We start from the raw sequence: 24620 nt of genomic DNA, 5'->3' as shown, positions 1-24620 counted from the left end.
CAGCAAGGTGGCGACTGGCAGACTCAGCAGTCTGACATTCGCGTGCAGAAAAACCAGGAGGAACAACTGGGGAGTAAGATAGAGTTCCAGCACAGGAAAAGAAAGCCTTAAAACCTCTGGCTATAAAAATCTGTGGCAATAGCTGCAGCGAGAGAAACTCCTAGTCTCACAGAAGAATCTGTTACAGGGGCCCACGGGGTTCTAGAACACATGCAAGCCGACCCACCCAGGAATCAAGACCAGAAGGGTAAAATTCACTTGTGGGTAGCAGGCGAAGTGACTGAAAGCTGGCTGAGGGCCGAGCAAGCAGCATTATTCCCTCTCAGATTGATCACCCACATACAGCGCTACAGTGCAGAGAAGTAGGTTGCCCCGCCCTGGCGAATACCTAAGGCTCTGTCCCTTACAATGTAACAGGTGCACTAAGACAAAGAAATATGGCCCAAATGAAAGAACACATCAAAACTACAGAAAAAGAACTAAGCAATAAGGAGATAGCCAACCTATCAGATGCACAGTTCAAAACACTGGTAATCAGGATGTTCAGAGAAATGGTTGAGTATGGACATAAAATAAAGGAATGAAAGCCATACAAACTGAAATAAAGAAAAACAGACAGGGAAACAACAGTAAAGGGGAGGAAACCAGGACTAAAATCAACGATTTGGAGAAGGAAGAAATAAATATTCAGCAGGAACGAAATGAAGAAACAAGAATTCCAAAAGATGAGGAGAGGCTTAGGAACCTCCAGGACAACTTTAAATGTTCTAATATCTGAATCGTAGGGGTGCTAGAAGGAAAAGAGGAAGAGCAAGAAATTGAAAACTTATTTGAAAACATAATGATGGAGAACTTCCCCAATCTGGCAAAGAAAATAGACTTCCAGGAAGTCTAGGAAGCTCAGAGACCCAAAAAATTGGACCCAAGGAGGAATACATCAAGACACATAATTAAATTACCCAAGATTAAAGATAAGGAGACAATCTTAAAAGCAGCAAGAGAAAAGGAAACAGTTACCTACAAAGGGGTTCCCATAAGACTATCAGCTGATTTCTCAAAAGAAACCTTGCAGGCAAGAAGGGGCTGGAAAGAAGTATTCAAAGTCAGGATAGGCAAGGACCTACATCCAAGATGACTCTATCCAGCAAAGCTATCATTTGGAATGGAAGGGCAGATAAAGTGCTTCCCAGGTTAGTTAAAGAGGTTCGTCATTATTATGCCATTATTATAAGAAATGTTAAGGAGACTGATCTAAGAAAAAGAAGATGATCAAAACCATGAACAGTAAAATGACAACTAACTCACAACTATCAACAACTGAACTTAAAAAAACAAAGACAAAAACAAACTAAGCAAACAACTAGAACAGGAACAGAATAATAGAAATGGAGATCACATAAAGGGTTACCACTAGGGAGAGGGAGATGGAAGAATGGCAGAAAAGGTACAGGGAATAAGAAGCATAAATGGTAGGTACAAAATAGACAGGGGGAGGTTATGAATAGTATAGGAAATGGAGAAGCCAAAGAACTTACATGTACAACCCATAGACATTAACTAAGGCAGGGGGAATGCCGGAGGGAATGGGGTACCTTTTGGATGGGGAAAAAGTGGACAAAAAATTGGGACAGCTGTAATAGCATAATCAATAAAATATACTTAAAATTAAAAAAAAAAAGAAACTGAACAAATAAATGGGAAGAGAAAGGTCTTCCATACATTATAATGCTAGCTAAGAAATACAGAAGGAATGATGGAATTAGAAAACTAACATTTAGCCTTCCAGCATAGTAATAATTAATTCAGGCAAGAAACATCAATGGATGATAAAACTACTGAGTAAAAGTTGGATAAGAAACAGGATACTTACACAGTCTCAAGGCATCACTCCATAAATATTAATTATGAAAGGGTAAAGAATAATTTACAATGGGTTAGTCTTGGCAGACACCACTTTACTGACATGACCAAACTTAACATTTCCAGTGATGAGGCAAAATGACATCTTGTGTCTCGTAATGGGATACAGTGAGAAAAGCACACAGTCACTTCTATGATGTTTCCGCTTAAAATACATAACCTCAATCCTATCATGACAAAATAGCAAACGTGAAATGAGGAACATGCTGCAAAATAATGGCCTGTAATCTTCATAAAGGACAAGAAAAAACAAACTATGGTCATTGAAAAAAATCTAAAAAACCACAACAAGTATCCTTTTGCTGTTAATGGATACTATAGGGATGGCTGATGAAACTTGAATGGGGGTCGGGGTCTCTGGGTGAACAGAATATAAAAACTTTTTATGTGCTCGTTTTTTAAGTCTGAAACTATTTCAAAATAAAATAACTAACATCACATCAACAAAGACAACCAGACACCATGGGCATCCTGATAGAAGAGAAGAGCACCATTTACGAAATATTGTCGCAAAAAAACAAAAAAAGAACAACCCCAAAACCTGACTAGACTCTACATCCTTGAACAAATTCAGTTTAAAGAATATACCATGTGCATATAATCAGCAAAATACAGACTGTGGCAAACTCTATGGGGCACAAACCTGGTTTTATCAACAAATAAACTGTAAGAAAAAAAGATAAGGGGAATAGGGAGAAACCCCAAGTTTAAATAGGTGTAAGATATATATCAACCAAATGTAATATATTGACCTTTGTTGGATCCCAATTCACACATACATACATCTACGAGAATATTAGAAATTTGAGCAGTTTAGATATTTGATAATATAAAGCAATTATTAATATTTTTAGTTATGGTAATGATGGCATGTTTAATGAGTGAAATGAAATAAATGAAAGCACAGAAAAGGATGGAGGAAGAGAGTGAGCTGAAATTGTTAATGCTGGGTGATGTTGTTATATACATGGGGGTGTGGTACTTCCACAATTATCTTTATTGTGTTCTGTATACATTGGTAAATGTTTGGAATTTCCCAAAATAAAAGTTTTTCCCCCCAAAAGTAGCAGAACCAAGATTTAAATCTATGCCTGTCTCATTCCAAAGCTAGTTCTTTTTTAAAGTATATTTTAATGATTATGTTATTAGCGTTGTCACATTTTTTTCTCCCCTCTATTCCCCTCTGCTCTGTACCACCCCTCCCACCAGCATTCTCCCCTCTTCAGTTCAAGTCCATGGGTTGTACACGTAGGTTGTTTGGCTTCTTCATTTCCTATACTATTCTTAACTTCCCTGTCTATTTTGTACCTACCATTTACGCTTCTTATTCCCTGTACATTTTCCCCCATTCACCCCCCTCCCTCCCCCCTCTGATAACCCCACATGTGATCTCCATTTCTGTGATTCTGTTCTACTTATTTGCTTAGTTTATTTTTGTAGGTTCCATTTTTGATAGTTGTAAGTTTGTTGTCATTTTACTGTTCATAGTTTTGATCATTTTCTTTTTCTTAGGTAAGTCCCTTTAACTTTTCATATAATAAGGGCTTGGTGATGATGAACTCCTTTACCATTATCTGGGAAGCACTTTATCTGCCCTTTCATTCTAAATGACAGTTTTTTTGGATAGAGTAATCCTGGAGGTAGATCCTTGCCTTTCATGACTTTGAATACTTCGTTCCAGCCCCTTCTTACCTATAAGATTTCTTTTGAGAAATCAGCTGATAAGTCTTATGGGAATTCCTTGGTAAGTAACTGTCTCCTTTTCTCTTACTGATTTTAAGATTCTCTCCCTATCTTTCATCTTGGCTAATGTCATTATGATGTGCCTTGGTGTGTGCTTCCTGGGGACCAACTTTTGGGGGACTCTCTGAGCTTCTTGGACTTCCTGGAAGTCTATTTTCTTGGCAGATTGGGGAAGTTCTCCTTCATTATGTTTTCAAATAAGTTTTCGATTTTTTGCGCTTCCTCTTTTCCTTCTACCACCCCTATGATTCAGATATTAGAACATTTAAAGTTGTCCTGGAGGTTCCTAAGCCTCTCCTCATTTTTCTGAATTCTTGTTTTTCATTCTGTTCTGGTTGAATTTTTATTTCTTCCTCTGCTCCAAATCGTTGATTTTAGTCCCATTTTCCTTCCCTGCACTGTTGGTTCCCTGTGCATTTTTATTTATTTCACTTTGCATTGCCTTCACTTTATCCTCTATTTTGCAACCACACTCAACCATTTCTCTAAGCATCCTGATTACCAGTGTTTTGAACCCTGCATCTAATAGGTTGGCTATATCCCTATTGCTTAATTCTTTTCTGGAGTTTTGATCTGTTTTTCATTTGGGTCACATTTCTTTGTCTTGGCGCACCTGTTACATTGTAAGGGACAGAGCCTTAGGTGTTCTCTAAAGTGGGGTGACCCTAGTCAGGGCCTTACGTGTTCTCCAAAGTGGGGCAACCCTAGTCAGTGCATTGTGGCAATGTATGTGGGGGAAGGGTCCAAGAGGGAACTTGCTCGGCTCTTGGCTAGCTTTCAGTCATTAACCCCATTACCCATGTGCAAATTGAGCCCTTCTGGTGCTGATTCCTGAGTAGGTGAGTTTGTGTACATTCTAGGACCCTGTTGGTCTCTCCAATGAACTCTCTTGCGAGGCTGGAAGTTTCTTCCACCGTCGCTACCCACACAGGTTTTCAGTCAGAGGTTCTGAGACTTTCTTTTCCAGTGCTGGAACCTTAGCTGTGTGGGCTGGCTCACTCCCCAGTTGTTCTCCTGGTCCACCAGCTGCTTCCTTCCCCTCCCCCGTCTGGTAGTCACCGCCTTGCCTGCCCAGTCCCCAAGCTGCCGCCTTGCTGCACGTCCTCTCTGCCACTGCTGCTCATCTGCTCCTCCAGCAGTATGAATTAATGTTTCTTCTTTAACTCTTTGGTTGTTGGAATTCCATACAGTGCAATTTTCTGGCAGTTGTGGTTATTTTTTGCTTTAAATTTGTTGTCCTTATTTTGGTTGTGGGAGCAGGCAAAGTATATCTACCTATGCCTCCATTTTGGCCAAAAGTCCCAAAACTAGTCCTTGATAAGTTTTCTATTTCCTTTTAAACATAGTTTAAACACTTTATCGAAGTATCTCGAGTCATTTTTTCCATGAGTCATTAGTGAACATTTAAAAAATACTTCCCATCCCAATATTAACCCAATAGAAAACAACTGACTCCCTCATAGATGAAATACACTTTGAAAAATTAGATATAAATTATTTTTTTATTTTTCCAGTTTTTTTCCAAATTAAAAGTTAGCTATATTTATACAATAAAGACAATTTTAATTAAAAAGATGGTTTGGGGAAAGGTAATAATAAGCCTACACAGAGGATCACAAAAGAGATGTTATAACCTTCATGGAGGTGTTTGGAGATGTGTAGGGATTTTTGATTATTCCTGTAATTTGGGGACATTACTGGATTCAATTGTGGGAGAGGCAGGGATACTGAATGTCTTCATTACTGGGGTTCTCCTGCACAATGAAGAAGTGCCTCACCTCTAAGGCCAAATCCCCCATGAGAAACACCAACTAAGAGGTAACATTCCAACAGAAGTAAGGAAAGTGAAAAAGGTTCGTCTTTTACACTTGTTAGCTAGAAAGTTACTTAGGGAAAAAACCTATTATTCTACAATGAAGACAGCAAGTAGACAACTATTACTGTGTTTGTTTTAGACAGCATTTCTTTGTGAACCAGGGAAACTAACATACAGTAAGTGTGGCACATATAAACCGCCCACAAATGGTAACAGCTCCCCCTGGTGCAGTGGTTGGGTTCCAACAAGCACACAATCAACTCTTGAGAACCAATTATTCTCAGCAAGTGTTAAACTCCAGTACCTTTAGACTCATACTCCTTTACTTTTCCTCCTATTATCTAATCCACAATTAGCGGGAAAAACCATGCAAAGTTCCCCATACAGGAAAACTAAAGTGAACTTGGGCAAAACTCAGAGTGCACAGTAAGAAAATCATGCAAGGGATTTCAAGGGATACCGTAAAAAAAAAAAAAAATTACTCAACATCTCTTGGCTGACTACAGCGCTAAAGTGGCAAAAAATCAAGGTGTGCTTCCAGTTTAGAACTTGTGTGAAGTGCAAATGGCAGTGAGAGTCCAAGTCACAGCACCCTTCCTTCTGGGGTACCATGTGAAAAATCAGAACTGTGGGAAGGCAACTGAGGAGAGACAAAAACTGGGAGCAGCTGAGCTAGTGTACTTTTGAATGTGCTTTACAAGTGACACTGCAAGTCGAAAAAGAAAGAAATGAAAGTCTGGTTCACAAGCAGGCATTTGATGAGATAATGAAGGAAACAAACTTGGTTTTCAACACTTCCTTCTTAACAGGCCAAGGTGATTATTCAAGATTTTGCAAAGAAATGTTAATAGGTCAAAATAGGCAGGCAGAAATAAACTCAAGGCCACAAATAGTACCTGCAACTTGACATTCCAATATGAAGAATCAAGCCTTTTCTTTCATGTCCATTCAGATAGTTTTTAAACTCTAGTTTGCACAAAAGACAAAATATGTCTATTAAAGAATGATTACCTTTCATGTTTGCAGCATGCTCACTATTATTCAAAGTGGAATAGGGTTGTTCATTCTGAGGCAAGACTCCTGCAGCCATGGTAGTCTGTTGGGGAAAAAATATTATTTTTTCATATTTTGCCTATGGGACATTCACTTACCAATCATCTGCATTAATGATGATTAATCATCTGTAATGTATTAAACCTCTGCTAACACCATAGTAATTAGGTAAGTGGCTAAGTACTTGAAATGTGACTAGTACAGATTTGAGAGTGCTGCAGGTGTAAAGTAAAAGATTTAAGACTTAGTACAAAAACAAAAAGTGTACAATATCTCACGAATAAATATTTTACTTTCATTCTACACTGAAATATTTTTCGAATACTGTTTTAAATAAATTATTTAAATTATTTTTCTCCAATTCTCTTAATTTTAATGTTGCTACTAGAAAATCTAAAATTGAACACATGGGTCACATGATAGTCTACTGAACAATGCTGTGCTAGAGAGTAAAGGACATTATAGAGGAAAATAAGACATACTCTCCCTTATACATTTAGTCTGTCAGGAACACAAAAAGTAGACACAAATAATGCTAATATGTGGTTAGTGTCACAAGACAGGCTTGGACAAGGTAGAAAGCTGTCCAACTTTAGCATGGCTTCAAGGCATCAAGGAGAAACTTGATTTTGAACTGGGCTCAAGAAGTAACATTTATTGTGGACTTGACAATGGACTAGGCAATTAAACAGAACCCTTCATTCTTTACTAATTCAGTTTAATGAGGGTTTACATAAGACTTTCATCTATGGCTAAAGTGTATGACTAAGTGATTCTTGTGTCACTATGGTATCCACTGAGGAAAGTTAAGTAAACTGGCTTCTGGCCAAGATGGAGGCATAGGTAGACACACTGTGCCTCCTTGAACAACCAAAAGAAGGACAACAACAATTTAAAAACGAAAAACAACCAGACTGACAGAAAATCCAACTGTATGGAAGCCCGATGACCAAGGAGATAAAGAAAACATTCATCCAGACCAGTAGGGGGGTAGAGATGGGCAGCCGGTCTGAGAGGACTTGAGGCAAGATGGTGGCTGTCGGACTCAGCAGGGTGGCTGATTGTGGAGGGGGGTGGGCAAAGCTGCAGCTGGCCCTGCGAGGCAGCAGCTGATGGACCAGGTGACAGACCACACAACCCAGAGTTCCAGTGTGGGGAAATAAAGCCTCAAACCACTGATTGAAAACACCTGTGGGGGTTGAGGCGGCAGCAGGAGAAACTCCCAGCCTCACAGGAGAGCTCCTTGGAGAGACCCACAGGGGCCTAGAGCGTGCACAAGCCCACCCACTTGGGAATCAGCACCAGAGGGGCCCAATTTGATTGTGGGTAACGGAGGGAGTGACTGAAATCCGGCAGAGAGTAGGGCAAGCGCCATTGCTCCCTCTCAGCCCCTCCCCCACGCACAGCATCACAGCACAGCCACCAGCATTACCCCACCCTGGTGAACACCTAAGGCTCCGCACTTTTACATAACAGACGTGCCAAGACAAAAAGAAAAAAATGGCCCAAATGAAAGAACAGATCAAAGCTCCAGAAATAATACAACTAAGCAACAAAGAGATAGCCAACAATCAGATGCACAGTTCAAGTTCAAAACACTGGTAATCAGGAAGCTCACAGAATTGGTTGAATTTGGTCACAAATTAGATGAAAAAATGAAGGCTATGCTAAGAGAAACAAAGGAAAATGTACAGGGAACCAATAGTGATGGGAAGGAGACTGGGACTGAAATCAATGGTGTGGACCAGAAGGAAGAAAGAAACATCCAACCAGAAAAGAATGAAGAAACAAGAATTCAAAAAAATGAGGAGAGGCTTAGAAACCTCCAGGACATCTTTAAACGTTCCAACATCCGGATTATAGGGGTACCAGAAGGAGAAGAGGAAGACGAAAAAATTGAAAACTTATTTGAACAAATAATGAAGGAGAACTTCCCTAATTTGGCAAAGGAAATAGACTTCCAGGAAGTCCAGGAAGCTCAGAGAGTCCCAAAGAAAGTGGACCCAAGAACGAACACACCAAGGCACATCATAATTACATTACCCAAGATTAAACACAAGGACAGAATCTTAGAAGCAGCAAGAGAAAAGGACACAGTTACCTACAAAGGAGTTCCCATAAGACTGTCAGCTGATTTCTCCAAAGAGACCTTACAGACAAGAAGGGGCTGGAAAGAAGTATTCCAAGTCATGAAAGGTAAGGGCCTACATCCAAGATGACTCTATCCAGTAAAGCTATTATTTAGAATAGAAGGGAAGATAAAGTGCTTCTCAGATAAGGTCAAGTTAAAGGAGTTCATCATCACCAAGCCCTTATTCTATGAAATGTTAAAGGAATTTATTTAAGAAAAAGAAGATAAAAAATATGAACAATAAAAATGACGGCAAACTCACAGTTATTAACAACCATACCTAAAACAAAAACAAAAGCAAACTAAGCAAACAACTAGAACAGGGACAGAACCACAGAAATGGAGATCACCTGGAGGGTTATCCACAGGGGAGTGGGAGGGGGAGAGAGGGGGGAAAGGTACAGAGAATAAGTAGCATAAATGGTAGGTAGAAAATAGACAGGGGGAGGGTAAAAATAGTATAGGAAATGTAGAAGCCAAAGAACTTATAAGTATGACCCATGGACATGAATTATAGTGGGGGTATTTGGGAGGGAGGGGGTGGGCAGGATGGAGTGGAGTGAAGGGGGAGAAATGGGACAACTGTAATAGCATAATCAATAAATATTTTTAAAAATCTGAAAAAAAAGAAAGTTAAGTAAACCATTTTATATGTCAGAAAAGCAAAAATCATTCAGCTTTCTTAAGTTCTTTACTAAGTGAAATGACAAACTTACACAATGGTCCCTGCCTCTGATTCCTGACACAGAGTAACTAAACTCTTATAAATTCCTAAGTCATAAGAGCACTAGGAGAGTCTTTTGTTCTAATGAGGAGATTCTGGGTGGGCTCTTACCTGAAAGCTGGTCACCAGAAAAATCAAGCCATGATTATCTCCTATCTCTTAGCCCAGGTCTCTAGGCTAGAAGGTCTCTAGGGTGGTGGGGGGAGATGTCCTCTAGCAGAATCCTACCCAACCTGAGCATGACATCCAAAATGTCTTTGTTTGAACAGTTAACAGTGATGTCATCACACAGCTCTGGTAGTTAGAAAACTCTTCATAATATGAGTGCTCTGTAATTTCTGCCTATTGGTCCTATTTTTGGCCTTTGAGCCCACACAGAACAAAAAACCCTTTCTTCCATGTGTCTAAAGTTGGTGATCATGTTCCTCTTATTCCTGAATTACATCTTCCCAGACTACACACCAACAGTTCTTGCCATCACTCTTCAAGTGTAAAACGGTCTATACCTCACCACCCTGGATATCCCACCCCTTTCTACTTACATTCTATAGTTACTCATACTAGTGCCCAGAGCTGAAGTCTATCCTCCAGAGGTGGTATGATCACTGAAAATTAGAACAAAAATAGCTCCCTTGTCTGGACAGTGTATGTGGCTTATCAACACATTAGCATTCTCAGCAGTCTCAATACATATCAGGATACATCAACAGTCAAGGAAAAAAAACTGGCTAGAAATTATTTGTAATACATGCTAAGGTTAAAATATACACATTCAGTATGGATGGTCAAACATACATCAAACTTCAAAGTGAAATAAATGGTGGAGAATAAAAAGTAAAGTCTCCACGCCTATCTCCTAGCCCACGTTTTACTCATCAGAGGTAACAATGTAATCATTGGCTTTATTTCTTCTGGGGGGTAGGTAGTCACTATACTTACACCTCGGTTATGATTTCATCATCTTTAAACCATATTATGAATTCCTGCCATAAAAGATGAGGAAATCAGCACAATATTTAATGTACACATAACTTGTATACATACAACTTTTTAGAAAATAACTTACCAAGTACTGTGGTCAGACCCATATAAAAGAAGTATAATCTTGTTATTATCACACCTGTGCTGCTCAAAGTTAAACATTCCAAGCAGTGTCAAATGGACTTCCCCTTCTTTCATCAGTTGCGTAAAACAAGGGCAAATTAGGTTTTGCTGTAAATTTGGACCATGGGTTTCTTATAGACTTCCCTGTTTTTTAAATAAGTTTGTTTGTTTAGAGGCAGAGGAAGGGAGATAAGAGAGGGAGAGAAACATTGACATAAGAGAGAAGTATTGATCAGTTGTTGCCTCTTGTATGCGCCCCAACCCAGGACTTAACCCACAACCCAGGCATGTGCCCTGACAGAGAATAGAACAGTTGACCTTTTGCTTTTCAGGACAACACCAAACCAACTGAGCCACACCAGCCAAGCCCCCTGCTGGTTTTTAATTGCCTTTTTCTTATTGACCAAATAAATGTAAATCTTTATCATATCCCTAAGATCTTTCAATGTCTTAATCATGCTATGGCTATATCTACCATCTATCTGCTTTTTGAAAATATTTTCCTGAGCCCTCTGAATTCCTATTCCAGTATGGATGAGAAGCTTCCCAGACCCACTACTTAGCTGTCAACCTAGGATGTCTTTATTACATCCTTGAGTCAAGTCCTCTGGTCCTTAGATTCTGCTTGTCAAATATCTTTTTCATAGTTTATCATTAGAATTAAAGATAGTCCATCTTCAAAGAATGTCATATGTATCCTAATGTGACTATAAAGAGTAATAAAATATCTTTATGTGTGAATTATCTACATTTGTAAAGCTTAAATATTGTACTATGTTTTTATCAAACAACATGAATACATGCTAAGAAAAATTAATTCTTCTAATCTAGCAAAACCAGTGGAAGAATGGAAAGTATTAAAGGTGCAATTCCTAAGAGTTACTATATAGGGTTATAATAGTTAAACTACCAATTTCCAAAGATCTAAGATACACAAAATATATTAGCTTGAGAAACAAAGTATTTCAAGACCTGTCAAAGTCTGAGAGTTAAAACAAAGAATTAGCCCTACTTATATTTGTAGGGCCCTCAGAGGCATTCAGCACAGATTCTTCCTCATTCTTCTTGCAGTTGCTCATCATTTGTCTTCATCTACAAGTCTAGCAGCCTCGGTTCCACTGCTCTACAAATTAAATAACTTTCCTCTTTGCCCAAGTACCTGGCATACTTTTCATCCTGTTTTACGTTTACTCCTTCTGACTTCCTCTGAGAAATCTCTATTACTCATTCAACAGGTCTCATTACTGACTTCTTTTCCTTGTTATTTGAAATCAGGATGGCAGCTCCAGAGCTGCCTTCATTTTAAGGCTAATGGCCATACTGCCAAGCGATGCCTTTCTGAGGCTTTCACCTGCTGCTCTGGGTATCATGAGGTCTTTCTTCACTGACTGGTGCAAACATGAACTATTTCCAGCCTTCTGAGAACCGTGAAAATTGTTCTGTTTGCTCCTACCTGTGTCTCCCCTGGCCTCAGTACTCAGGAAGAAATGAACACATCAGTAGTCATGCAAAAATGCTTAGGCCAACAGAGACCTGGAGGTCCACTGCATGTCTCCAGAGATCACTCTTTCTGTTGCTCCCTTTTCTCCGGTATCCTGCACTGCAAATTCCAGCCACCTTTGCTCTCTTGCTCATTTCCAAGGCAGGCTCTGTTTAGGGCCTCCCTGCTGCATTACAGCCTGAAAAATGCTTCCAGGGAGGCAACTTGTGCAATTCTAAGCTCACCATGTTTGTTTCTCTTCCCTCAGAGGCCACAGTCCTGAGCTGCTTGCTTTCCAATGTCCAAAACCCATTTTTTATATATTTTGACTGGTTGTTTTAAGGCAGGAGGATAATTCTAGTCTGTTATTTCATATTGGTTGGAAGCAGAAATCCCGTGGGCCCTTTTCAGATAACTCGAATCCAAGGGAACTCTGCAACAATGCTCACTGTGCGTCAGCTTTGCATAAAAACATGAATTTATAGTCCAACTATGTATAATTTCTGGTCAATTATATATAGCTCAATTAGGCTAGTAGTCAGAAGTTCTGCATTCAAATCTTGACTCTGTTCATTGTCAGCTATGTGAACCATTTTGAGCCTCAATTTTCTCTTCTGTGAAACAAGATTACAAGATTACTTTCTTCGACTGCTCTGAAGATGGAGATTGTGTGTATGTGTTCCTAAAGTTTCTCATATAGATGTTCAATAAATGCTTGTTTTTTTAATTTGCAAACCAGTATCTGTAACATCTTTTTGTTTCTTTTCCTTCTTAGCCTGTGTTCACTTCATTTCCCTCTTATTGTAGTAAGAATTTATATTCAGCCCTGGCTAGTGTGGCTCAGTGGATTGAGTGCTGGCCTGAGAACCAAGGGGTCACTGGTTTGTTTCCTAGTCAGGGCACATGCCTGGGTGGTTGGCCAGGTCCCCAGTAGGGGGTGCATGAGAGGCAACCACACACTGATGTTTCCCTCCCTTTCTCCCTTCCTTTCCCTCTCTCTATAAATAAATAAAGTCTTTAAAAAAAAAGAATGTATATTCACTTCATTATCTGTAAAATAGTCCTGCCAGTAGTTAGTAATGGTTGAGTTTCTCAAGAAAATTCATGAAAAATACTAATTCTATTCACAACTGAACTTACTTCATGGGCCTGGTTGTAGAGTCAGGAGAAAAAGGGTTTAATTAGTAATCCTGTCATTTCAATGCACAATAAAAAATTATTTAATTTCATTTCCTATTGCTAAGGACATATATTTTGCTCACTCTATCATATATTTTGCTTTTATCCAAAAAATGTCCCCCAAATGACTCAACTGCTTAGGATTAAGCACACGCTCACTAATTAGTAACTTATACTCAGAACTTAGAACAACGAACTCATGCTGTTAAGAAGAGTTGTCACAAAATGAGAGTTTGACATAAAAAATGTTCTACTCTACAAAAACATTTCACACAGAGACTGGGTTCTGAGGTTGACTGAGTTCTTGAGTCACTACTTTCCCTTCCATTTTTTAGACAGAGTGTTCTGCCAAAACCTACATGGGTACTTTTTGGAGCAAATTTGTGGGAACTAACTGAAGTGCCTGGGAGGTCAGAAATGTGATGTACTTCTTTCTAGACTCGCACAGCACCAGCATCCAAACTGCATCAAAATCACCTTGGGTGCTTGTAGAAAATATACAAGGTCTGTTTGGGAAAAGTCCAACCATTGCAAATATAACAAGGATGGTTTGCACAACATCAATGTACCCTGGCAGTGAAGGATAGTGGAACAGAATGCACATGTGTGAACAATGATGACTTCACTGTACTAGTCATTGGGGGTGGCAGACACCATTAAGTGAGCATGTGTACTGTGTGGCTGTTGCATTCAAAATGACTGAGCAAGTAGAGCAACAAATCTGCATCAAATTTTCCATTGAGCTTGAACATTCCGCCACCGAAACTATTCAGACAATTCAGAAGGCTGCAGCTATGGGCAACTGGTGATTGGAAGCTTCATCACAACAATGCATCGCTCATGCATCACGTCTCATGCAGTTTTTTTGGTGAAACATCAAATCACCCAGGGGACTCAGCCCCCCTACAGCCCAGATTTGGTGCCCTGCAACTTTTGGATTTTCTCAAAACTAAATTCCTGACCATAACTGTATTTCCAATGATCTCTCCCTTTATGCCCATCAAGGTTTGCTTTACATATTTAGGTGGCCCTATGTTGGGTTCATAAATGTTTACTAGGATTATATCCTCTTGTTGGAGTTTTCCCTTTTATCATTGTGTTGTGTTCTTCTTTGTCTTTTACTATAGGCTTGGATTTAAAGTCTGTTTTGTCATATATAAGTATTGCTACCTGAGATGTTTTTTTTTTCATTTCCATTTGCATTAAATATCATTTTTCATCCTTTTACTTTCAGTCTTTGTGTATCTTTCATTCTGAGGTGGGTCTCTTGAAGACAGCAAATATGTGGACCTTGTTTTTTTTATCCATTCATCTACCCTATGTCTTTTGATTGGAGCATTTAAGACATTTACATTTAAAGTGATTATTGACAGGTACATATTTATTGCCATTTTATTTTTTTAAACTATGTTGCTTGGTTTTTTTTTTGTTTTCTTAATCTTCTCTGAGCAAGCCCTTTAACATTTGTTGTGATGATGGTTTAGTGGTAACAAACTCCTTTAGCTTTTTCTTTTCTGGGAAGCTCATTTTCCTTCTTCAATTTTAAATTATAGCCTTGCTGGGTAAAGTAGCCTTGGTTGTAGTTCCTTGCTTTTCATCACTTTGAGTATCTCTTGCTAATCTCTTCTGGCCTGAAATGTTTCTGTTGAGGAATATTTATGGGAGCTCCCTTGTAGGTAACTACCTGCTTTTCTCTTGTAGCTTTTAAAATTTCTCCCTGTCTTTCAGCTTTGACATTTTATTTATAATGTGTCTTCGTGTGGGCCTCTTTGGGTCCATTTTGTTTGGGACTCTCTATACTTCCCAGACTTGTGTGTTTTTTTCCTTCACAAGGTTAGGGAAGTCTTCAGTCATTATTTCTTCAAATAGGTTCTCAATCCCTTTTCTCTCTTCTGGTATCCTTATGATATGGATGTTGTTATACTTCACGGTGTTCCAAAGGTCCCTTAGACTATCCTCATTTTTTTAAATTCTTTTTCCTCTTCTGATTAGGTGTTTATTTTCCTACCTTGTCTTCCAAATTGCTAAATCAATCCACTTCATCTAACCCTGTTAATTCCCTCCAGTGTATTATTTATTTCAGATATTGCATTCTTTATTGCTTTCTGACTGGTCCTTTTCTATGGTTTCTATGTATTTTTTCACGCTGTTGAGCATCATTATAATCATTACTTTGAACTGTATATCTCATAAAGTGCTTGTCTGCATTTCATTTAGCTATTCTTCTGGAGAATTCTCTTGGTCTTTCATTTGGGTCCTGCTTCTTTGTCTTCCCATTTTGGCTGTGTCTTTGTGTTTGTTTTTATGCATTAGGTACATCTGTAAAGACTCTGGTGCAAACCTGTATCAGACACTGCTTGTGACTGGCCCCATGAAACTTGTTTTGAGCTATCAGTGATCCACTACTTGCGGCTCCCTCTACTTGGCCTAGATACAGGCATAAAGAACCAAGGTGCACACCAAAGCTAGCTTTTACCAGTACTGGGCCCCATGGAGGGTCAGCTAAAGTCTCAAAGCACCCAGTGATCTATCTCTGCCAGCAGGCTGCCTTTTAGGCTTAAACCCTGAAAGAGTGTCTAGCTGTACTCCTCAGCAGGGCTTAAGCTCTACAAGGCAGGGAAAGAGGGGTTCCTATGGGTGAGGCTATTGCTTCCCCCTAGGCTGATGCCGCATGGGGGGGAGTGCTCTGCTTGAGAAAGATAGCTTCTGCATTATAGGGAATGACTGAGCACAGGGATTCTGGTGGCTGACCCTTCAGTCCTCTCCCCAGAGCCACCAACCCCTCATGGGGCTCTAGTCTGAGAGGCCCTCCCTCTGCCAGAGCCAAGGGTTAGTGGCTACAAACTAAATTTTATGTGTTGACCCTTTAAGAAGGTGGCTACGTCTCTAACAGTCTCTTTCTGGAGGACAAAAATCCTGTTGCTTTTCACAGCTGGTTGTCACATGGGTGCCTTTCCCAGTCTAGTGCTTTAGGCTGGGGAGGCAAGCTTGAGGTTTAGACACCACACCCCCTCAGGGAGGGGGAGGGCTGCTCCCCCTTCCCCCAGCTGCTGAAATATCCCTTGGAAACATTCAGTGGCTGCCTGTTGGAGCCCAGTCAGCCCTCTTGGGCCTCTGCTTTCCTACCAGTCTCATTGTGGTGGTGGTATTTCTTCCGTAAGTCCCTGGTTACAGGCTTCTCTCCACTTAGTGTTCAGTTGGTTATTCAGGATGATTTTTCTATAATTTAGCTGTAATTCCAGTTTGGTCCTGGGAGGTTAGTTGAGCTTCTACCTGCTCTGTCGCCTACTTGGATCCTCTCAATCAACTGTTTTTTAAAAATGGGAGTAATAGTAGTGTTCACTCAATAGCATTGTGACGAGGATTATATGAAGTACCAGGAACACTGTTTGATATGGAGTAAGCTTATGTGTTTTAGTTATTATTATTATTGTATTATTTGTGAACATAAAAATATTTATATTGCTTTCATAGGTTTACTCATATACCCAGGCTTCCATCTCTATTTTTCCCTAAACATACTTAAGTTTTTCATCCTCAGAATCTGCTACCATGATTGCTATGTAGAATCTAATCATATTGACAGCATTTAAGTGCAGGCAGAGGACCTCCTACATCAGAATGAGCTGGAGTGTTTTGATAATAGATTGTTAAACTTCTCATCAGACTTACTAACTCAGATGTTTTAAGGGTGGGGCCAAGGAATTCATGAGTGTATCAAGAACACAGCTCCTCATACATTTTAGCTTCCTCCCTCCGAACAGAAATGCAAATGCAGCTGGTCTGAACATAAGAGTATAAAATCCAAACACATTTTCAATAGAGTTGTCAGCACTTACTAGCTCTGTGATCTTGGGCACATTTATTAACATCTTTGAGACTCATCACCTATCTTGTGGCTGTTGAAAGATGACCTGAGAGCCTGTACAGACTTAATTTGTGCCTGATCCATAATTCAGTTTGCTCTCAACAAGCAGTCAAAGTGATCTCGTTAACTTTGGCTGGGTTATTGTCATCCTTCTCTTCAAAACCCTTCTAGCTACTTTGTTTACAATTTAAATCAGCTCCCTTCCCTGCTTCACTCCTTTCCTCAGGACTTCGGAAGAAAACACATCTAACATATTATAGGGTCCAGCAGAAGTAACACCTGCTTAAATGTTGGTAGGGAAATAATATGGGTGTAATAATTTAGTTTTAATCTGAACATTTCACCTAAAAGGGGGGGGAGCGTTATTTGTGCCGGACCCTGTATAATTTACTTACTTATTCCATGTATTTTCTGCTTTCCCCTACTAGAATGTAAGCTCCATGAAGGCAGATTTCTGTCTTCTTTGTCAACTCTTCTATTTCCAAAGCATACAACCAGGTCTGGCACATGATGGGTACTAAATAAGTATCTGTTGAATAAATGCCTGAATAAAAATAAACAATCAATAAAAATAGCTGCCACCACCACCACTTAATCACTTTGAACCTCACTTTTTCATCTACAAAGGAGGACAATCATGCCTTACTGAACTCTAGGTTATTGCTAAGAGTATATCAATGACATGACAGCAGCACTATGCAAATACAAGACAAAGTATTTTCCTTAACTTGTTGCTGATCTTCAACCTGACAGATTTGTGTTCCTTCTAATTCCCTGAAGGCTGAATCTGTTTTCTTTTCCAACAAATATGCATGGTGACATTAACTCCAACCCTCTGCCTGAATTTTCTCTCCCTCAGGATGCCTTACCTGACATCAATTACACATTTTATTCACATTTCCTCCTCATGAAGGGCTGACTGAAGATTTATCCAGTAGCTCAGATGCTATAAAACATAGTTTCGTAATATTATAGTATTTTGTACTTAAAGAATTAAAGTACTCCTTAAGATTCTTTATGTAGTAAAACAAAACAGGTTTCTTTAAATTGAAATGTCCTTATCTCTTAATCTGCAACCTCAAATAAATTTCAGAACTATATAAAATCTCTTTTTCTTTTTTTGATCCTCACCCGAGGATTTTTTTTTAATTACTGATTTTTAGAGAGGGCATGGGGTGGAAAGGGAGGGAGGGGGGAGAGGAAGGGGGACAGAGAGAAGGAGAGTGAGTCATTGATGTGACACAGAAACATTGATCAGTGTTTCCCATATGCACCCTGACCAGGGATTGAACCTGCAACCTTTTGTTGCACAGGAAAACACTCCAATGAACTGAGCCACCCAGCCAGAGCATAAGATCCCTTTTCTCTTCCAATCACTCCTGGGGCAGTTAGGCAACATTAAAAAATTACCTTTTCTTTTTCTCAGTCCCCCACCAACTGCCACAGCCTTCTAACAAGTCCTCAGGGAAAATATTAAGGGCTGCTTTGAATATACATGTCTGGCAGTTCACTATAGACTTCACTGGCTTCTATGATCTCACATCTTAAATACACTTTAGGGAGGGTCCCCACTCTCAGGAGACTTGTCACACATTAGGGAAAAACAACACTATAGCAAGAGCCTCAAGATTGCATCACTTCAAGAGAGCATGTTGTTTGGTTCAGATTCTACAGGACATACACTATGACAAAACAGATGAGTAAAATGTTAATGAGATAAAGCTTGTTTTCACAAGTTAGATTTCCATACTCCCTTGCCTTTTCTCACAAACAGCCACACTTGGCTAGTTATTCCTACAGGTTTAAATCAACCTCATGTCAATGTCTCTACCACACATACTTCTAAATTCATCAAGAGGTCAACAATTCCTACTTCAACAGAACCACCTGGAGGACTTTCTTTAAAACCCAGACTATTAGGCCCAACTCCAGATTTTCCACTCAAGAGGTCTGGGTAGGGATGAGAATCTGCATTTCTAATTAGATTCCAGTGATGTTGATGTTCTGAGAACCACTACATTAGGTAAGCAGTTTGCATTTACCTAATAGCTGGTATTCATACAGGTTACTATGAAGGTGTGTCTCCTGAGTTGTTTAGGTGTCAAACCACAAAGCCTGTTTAGAGTTCCTGAGCCAGTCTTCACAAAATCTTTAAATACACGAAGAAGCTCCACATTTATCAACCAGATCTAGAAAGAACCTCATATTCCTGGGTAAGGCCTAGGTACTAATGTTCCTACAAAAATTCTATTTTAAACCAAACACAACACCTGGAATCAGGGCATGCTGTGCAGGTGATATCAGGAAGAAGAAAGACTACCCACACCAGCCACTTTTTGGTCAAGCACCAGATATACACCATTTTGGACACCATAATTTTATTCCTAACCCATAAATGTTCACTATCTGAATAGTCCTTTTCATAAATATATAAATGTTGTGGATATATGATTATATTAACATTTTAATACATATTTTATGACATACTGTTTAGAATTAATTCAATATGAAAAGCTTAAAGTACTGAGTAGAGTGGAGTATTCACCTTACTATTCCCATTTATTTATAGACTAGGAAGGATAAGATTTTCTATTTCTTCCATTTCCTGAACTATTTCTCTAAGAAAAAAACATTCCACAAAACATATTTCAAGTACTTGGATGACAAATCTGGGTGACTTAAAACAAAGGCAGGTATGTGGCTCCTGGGACTTCACAGGCTTAGATTGGACTTTCCATAAAAGATATAGAGAACATCTGGTTTAAGTAGTGGATTGAGCTCACACACTAGCTTCCCCTTCCTCCTTAGGCCCTGGTGAAAGAAATTTTGAAGAGAATAAGCCTACAGGGCAAGGAGTAGGAGGAAGTGATCAATGGACTAGTTACCTCAGTAAGCTTTTGGGAGAATGCAAGCAGTAAGAAGAAATTAAAAGTCCAGAGAAACTAAATTGAGTTGAGGAAGTTGTAGCCCAGAATACAATCATGAACAGGGTACAGCAGTGATGCAGACGCTAGCCAGCAGTGTCTGCAGCAGTGTGGATGAGACAAAACAAATTCACACAGACTACTGAGTCCCATGGAGAAAAAGGGATGGCGTGGCCACTCTCTCAAGGAGAGAGCACGCCGACCCTTGCACAGACAGGTATTTATTGGCTTTTTCAATAGCAAACCTCAAAAAAGGTTCTCATTCATTATGCTCAGGTTTGCTTCACGTGATTACTTTTTGCAGATAACAAAGGAAAGGATGTTACTGATTACTTCCTACAGATTAACAAGGAAAAAATGTTCCAAATGCAAGGGAACGATAAGAGTAATTGGTCTGGTTACACTTCAGTCCTTGGGAGAATTAGTACAGACTTTGGGAAGTTACTTTAAAGATTTGCAGTAAGCATTTGATGCTTCAACTCAGGGTGAGGGAGTTTTAGCAAGAGCAAGTCACAAACCAGCCTAGGTATAATGCAGGCCTGATTTTCCACAGGAGAACCGATCTGTGGGTTTGGCATCCTGCATGCCACACGCACCTATGGGCTTCCCCATAGCGCTGAGCTACACTTGCCATTCTACACAGATAGGCTCCCTATATAGCAGGGGAGGTACGTAATCAGAAAAGATAAAGACAGTGAGATGACCACCTTCTAAATGTTGAAAGAAACAGATGCTCAACCAAGAATGCTACATCCGGCTGTACCCTCCTTGAAAAATAAAGGAGAAATTAAGACATCTCCAGATTAAAAACAAATAAAAATAAACAACAACACAAAAACTGAGAACATATGTTGCCAGCACCTACCCGACAGAATACATGAAAAGGTTTCCTTCAGGTTGAAATAAAAAACACTAAAAGGTAACACAAACCCACAAAAAGGAAGAGCACAAAAAACCTAACAGGTATTATGAAAATACATTAAATATAACTAATTTCTTCACCTGTTTTAAAAGACAACTGCATAAAACAATTACAAAAATTAGTTGATGAGATTATACTGTATAAAATGTTACTTTATAGATTTTTTAACTTTTTTGAGGATTTTTTATATCATTTTTTTATTGTTGTTCGAATATAGTTGCCTTCATTTTCCCACCACCACTCCCCCCTCCCTGCCCCATCCTCCCACCCTCAATCCTACTGACCCTTTGGCTTTGTTGACGAGTCCTTTATACACGTTCCTTGATGACTCTTTCCCTTCTTTCCCGTTATCTCCCTCCCCACTTCCCTCTGTTTATTGTCAGTCTGTTATTTAAATGTCTCTGGTTCTTGCTTGCTTGTTTGTTTAGTTGATTAGGTTTCACTTATAGGTGAGATCATATGGCATTTGTCTTTCACCACCTGGCTTACTTCACTTAGCATAATGCTCTCCAGTTGCCTCCATACTGTTGCAAAATATAGGAGCTCCTTCTTTCTTTCTGCTGCATAGTATTCCATTGTGTAAATGTACAACAGTTTTTTGATCCACTCATTTATGGATGGCTAACTATCTTGCTGCCAACACTTGGGTACTGTAAATTGTGCTGGTATAATAAACATTGGGGTGCACAGGTTCTTTAGAATTAGTGCCTCAGGATTCTTAGGGTATAATCCCAGCAGTGGAATTGCTGGATCAAAAGGCAGTTCCAGTTTTAGTTTTCTGAGGAAATTCAATACTGTTTTCCACAGTGGCTCCACCAGTCTGCACTCCCACTGACAATGTACTAGGGTTCCCTTTTCTCCACAACCTCACCAGAACTTATTGTTTATTTGTTTATGATGGCCATTCTGACCAGTGTGAAGTGGTATCTCATTGTGCTTTTAATTTGCATCTCTCTAATGGCTAGTGATGTTGAGCATCCTTCTCATATGTCTCTATGCCTTGTATATGCCCTCCTTGGAGAAGTGTCTGTTCCGGTCCTTTGCCCATTTTTTAATTGGATTATTTGTCTTCCTAGAATGTAGTCATGTGAGTGCTTTTAATATTTTGGAAATCAAACTTTTGTCCAAGATATCATTGGCAAATATATCTTTTCATGCAGTTGGTTCCATTTCATTTTGCTGATGTTCTCTAGCCGTGAAGAAGCTTTTTATTTTGATGAAGTCCCATTTGTTCATTCTTCCCTTTATGCCCCCTGCTCTAGGGAACATATTGATGAAAATATTGCAGCATGCACTGTGGAAAACAGTATGGAATTTCCTCACAAAACCAAAAATGGAACTGCCCTTTGACCCAGCAATTCCGCTGCTGGGATTATACCCTAAGAACCCTGAAACACCAATCCAAAAGAACCTGTGTACCCCAATGTTCATAGTAGCACAATTTACAATAGCCAAGTACTGGAAGCAACCTAAGCAAACCAGTGGATCCAAAAACTATGGTATATTTACACAATGGAATTCTACCCAGCAGAGAGAAAGAAGGAGCTTATACCCTTTGCAACAGCATGGATGGAACTGAAGAGCATTATGCTAAGTGAAATAAGCCAGGCGATGAGGGACAAATACCATATGATCTCACCTTTAACTGGAACATAATCAACAAAAGTAAAAAGGAAACAAAATATAAGCAGAGACATTGAAGTTAAGAACAATCTAACAATGGTCAGGGGGGAGTGGGGAGGGAACAGTGAGGAGAGGGGATTACAGGAACTACTATAAAGGACACATGGACAAAATCAAGGGGGAGGGCGGAGGAGGGGGAGGGAGGTGGGTTCAGCTGGGGTGGGGTGGAAGGATGGGGAGAAAAGACACACAACTGTAATTGAATAACAATAAAAAATTAAAATTAAAAAAACAACAAAAAAAAGAGAAAATATTGTGGCATGGTTTATCACAGATTTTCCTGCCTATGTTCTCCTATAGACTTTTATGGTGCCATGACTTAATAATTAAGTCTTTTATCCCTGTTGAGTTTATTTTTATGTATGGAATAAGTTGGTGGCTCGAGGTTCACTTTTTTGCACGTAGCTGTCCAGATCTCCAAACATCATTTGTTGAATAAGCTATTTTTACTCCATTTTATGCTTCTGTCCCCTTTGTCAAATATTAATTGACCGTGGAGACTTGGGGTTATTTCTAGACTCTCTATTCTATACCATTAATCTATGTCTGTTCTTATCCCAGTACCAGACTGTTTTGATTACTGTGGCCTCGTAGTATAGTTTGATGTCAGGTACTGTGATCCCTCCTACTTTGTACTTCTTTCTCAAAATTAATGCAGCTATTTGGGGTTGTTTTGGGTCCATATAAATTTTTGAAGTGTTTTGTTTTATATCTGTGAAATATGTCATTCTTATTGTAATAGGGATTGCATTGAATCTATAAACTGGGTAGTATGGACATTTAGATGATGTTAATTCTTCCAATCCATGAACATGGTACATGCTTCCATCTGTTTGTGTCTTCCTTAATTTCTTTCTTCAGTGTTGTCTAGTTTTCTGAGTACAGGTCTTTTACCTCCTTGGTTAAGTTTATTCCTAGGTACTTTATTTTTCTTATTGCTGTACGAAATGGGATTTTTTCCCCTGATTTGTTTCTGATATTTTGTTGGTGGTGTACAAAAATGCCTTCCATTACTAAATATTGCCCTTGTATCCCACTGTTTTGCCAAATTCACTTATTAGGTTGAGTAGTTTTTTGGTGGAGTCTGCAGGATTTTCTATGTACACTATCACATCATCTGTGAACAATGACAGTTTTGCTTCCTCCTTTCCAATGAGGATACCTTTTATTTCATTATCTTGTCTGATCACTGTGGTTAGGACTTCCAATACTATGTTGAATAGAAGAGGTGAAAGTGGACGCACTTGTCATATTCCTGATCTTAGTGGAAAAGCTTTTAGTTTTTGCCCATTGAGTATGATGTTTGCTGTAGGTTTCTTGTACCTGGCCTTTATTATGTTGAGGTATGCTTCCTCTACTTCCACTTTGCTGAGTGTCTTTATCATAAATGGGTGCTGTAACTTATCAAATGCTTTTTTCACATCTATTGATATGACCATGTGATTGTCTTTCCTTTTGTTTGTGTGATCATTACATTTATCAATTTGCAAATATTGTAGAATCTTTGCATCCTTGGGATGAGTCCCACTTGATCATGATACATGATCTTTTTGATGTATTGCTGGATGCAGTTTGCCAATATTTTGTAGGGAATTTTAGCATCTATGTTAATCAGCGATACTGGCCTGTAGTTTTCTTTCTTTGTTGTGTGTTTGGTTTTGTGATTAGGATGATGCTGACCTCATAAAAAGAGTTCAGGAGCCTTCCCTCTTCTTGGTTTTTTTGTAATAGCTTGGGACGGATAGGGGTTAGCTCTTCCTTAAATGCTTTGTAAAATTCTCCTGTGAAACAGTCCAGTCCAGGGCTTTTGTGTGACAGAATTTTTATGATTACTGTTTCAATTTCACCAGCTGTTATCAGTCTGTTTAGGTTTTCTGCTTGTTCTTGATTCAGTTTAGGAAGATTATACATTTCCAGAAATTTGTCCATTTCATCTAGATTTTCAAATTTTTTGGCATTGATTGTTTGTAGTAATTTCCTACAATTGTTTGTACTTCTGTGGTATAGTTGTAACATTTCATTTCTGATTGTTTATTCGGGTCCTCTCTTCTTCCTTTCTTGATGAATCTGGTT

General features: G+C 39.2%; 1 protein-coding gene across 6 annotated transcripts in view; it reads right to left on the bottom strand.

Moving 5' to 3' along the window:
• PTPDC1 (protein tyrosine phosphatase domain containing 1) overlaps positions 1 to 24620 on the bottom strand; it is an 83971-nt gene that overhangs the window by 46645 nt on the left and 12706 nt on the right. For 4 of the 6 annotated variants that reach the window (XR_006655163.2, XM_045193665.2, XM_024558283.3 and 1 more), the window contains exon 2: positions 6491 to 6575. The exons of 1 other annotated variant lie outside the window; for it this stretch is intronic. Coding sequence is in view for 4 of the 5 variants with exons in the window: in XM_045193665.2 (XP_045049600.2) it covers positions 6491 to 6569 (79 nt within the window). In the remaining variant the exon portion in view is untranslated. Of the gene's footprint in view, positions 1 to 6490; positions 6576 to 17413; positions 17563 to 24620 lie in introns of all 6 variants that reach the window. One more of the 6 variants, XM_045193664.2, reaches the window with a different exon arrangement.

This window comes from Desmodus rotundus, chromosome 1, assembly GCF_022682495.2.
Source record: "Desmodus rotundus isolate HL8 chromosome 1, HLdesRot8A.1, whole genome shotgun sequence".
Classification (NCBI taxonomy): domain Eukaryota; kingdom Metazoa; phylum Chordata; class Mammalia; order Chiroptera; family Phyllostomidae; genus Desmodus; species Desmodus rotundus.
Note: the sequence above shows the minus strand (reverse complement) of the source record. Positions and strands in the feature narration are given on the sequence as shown.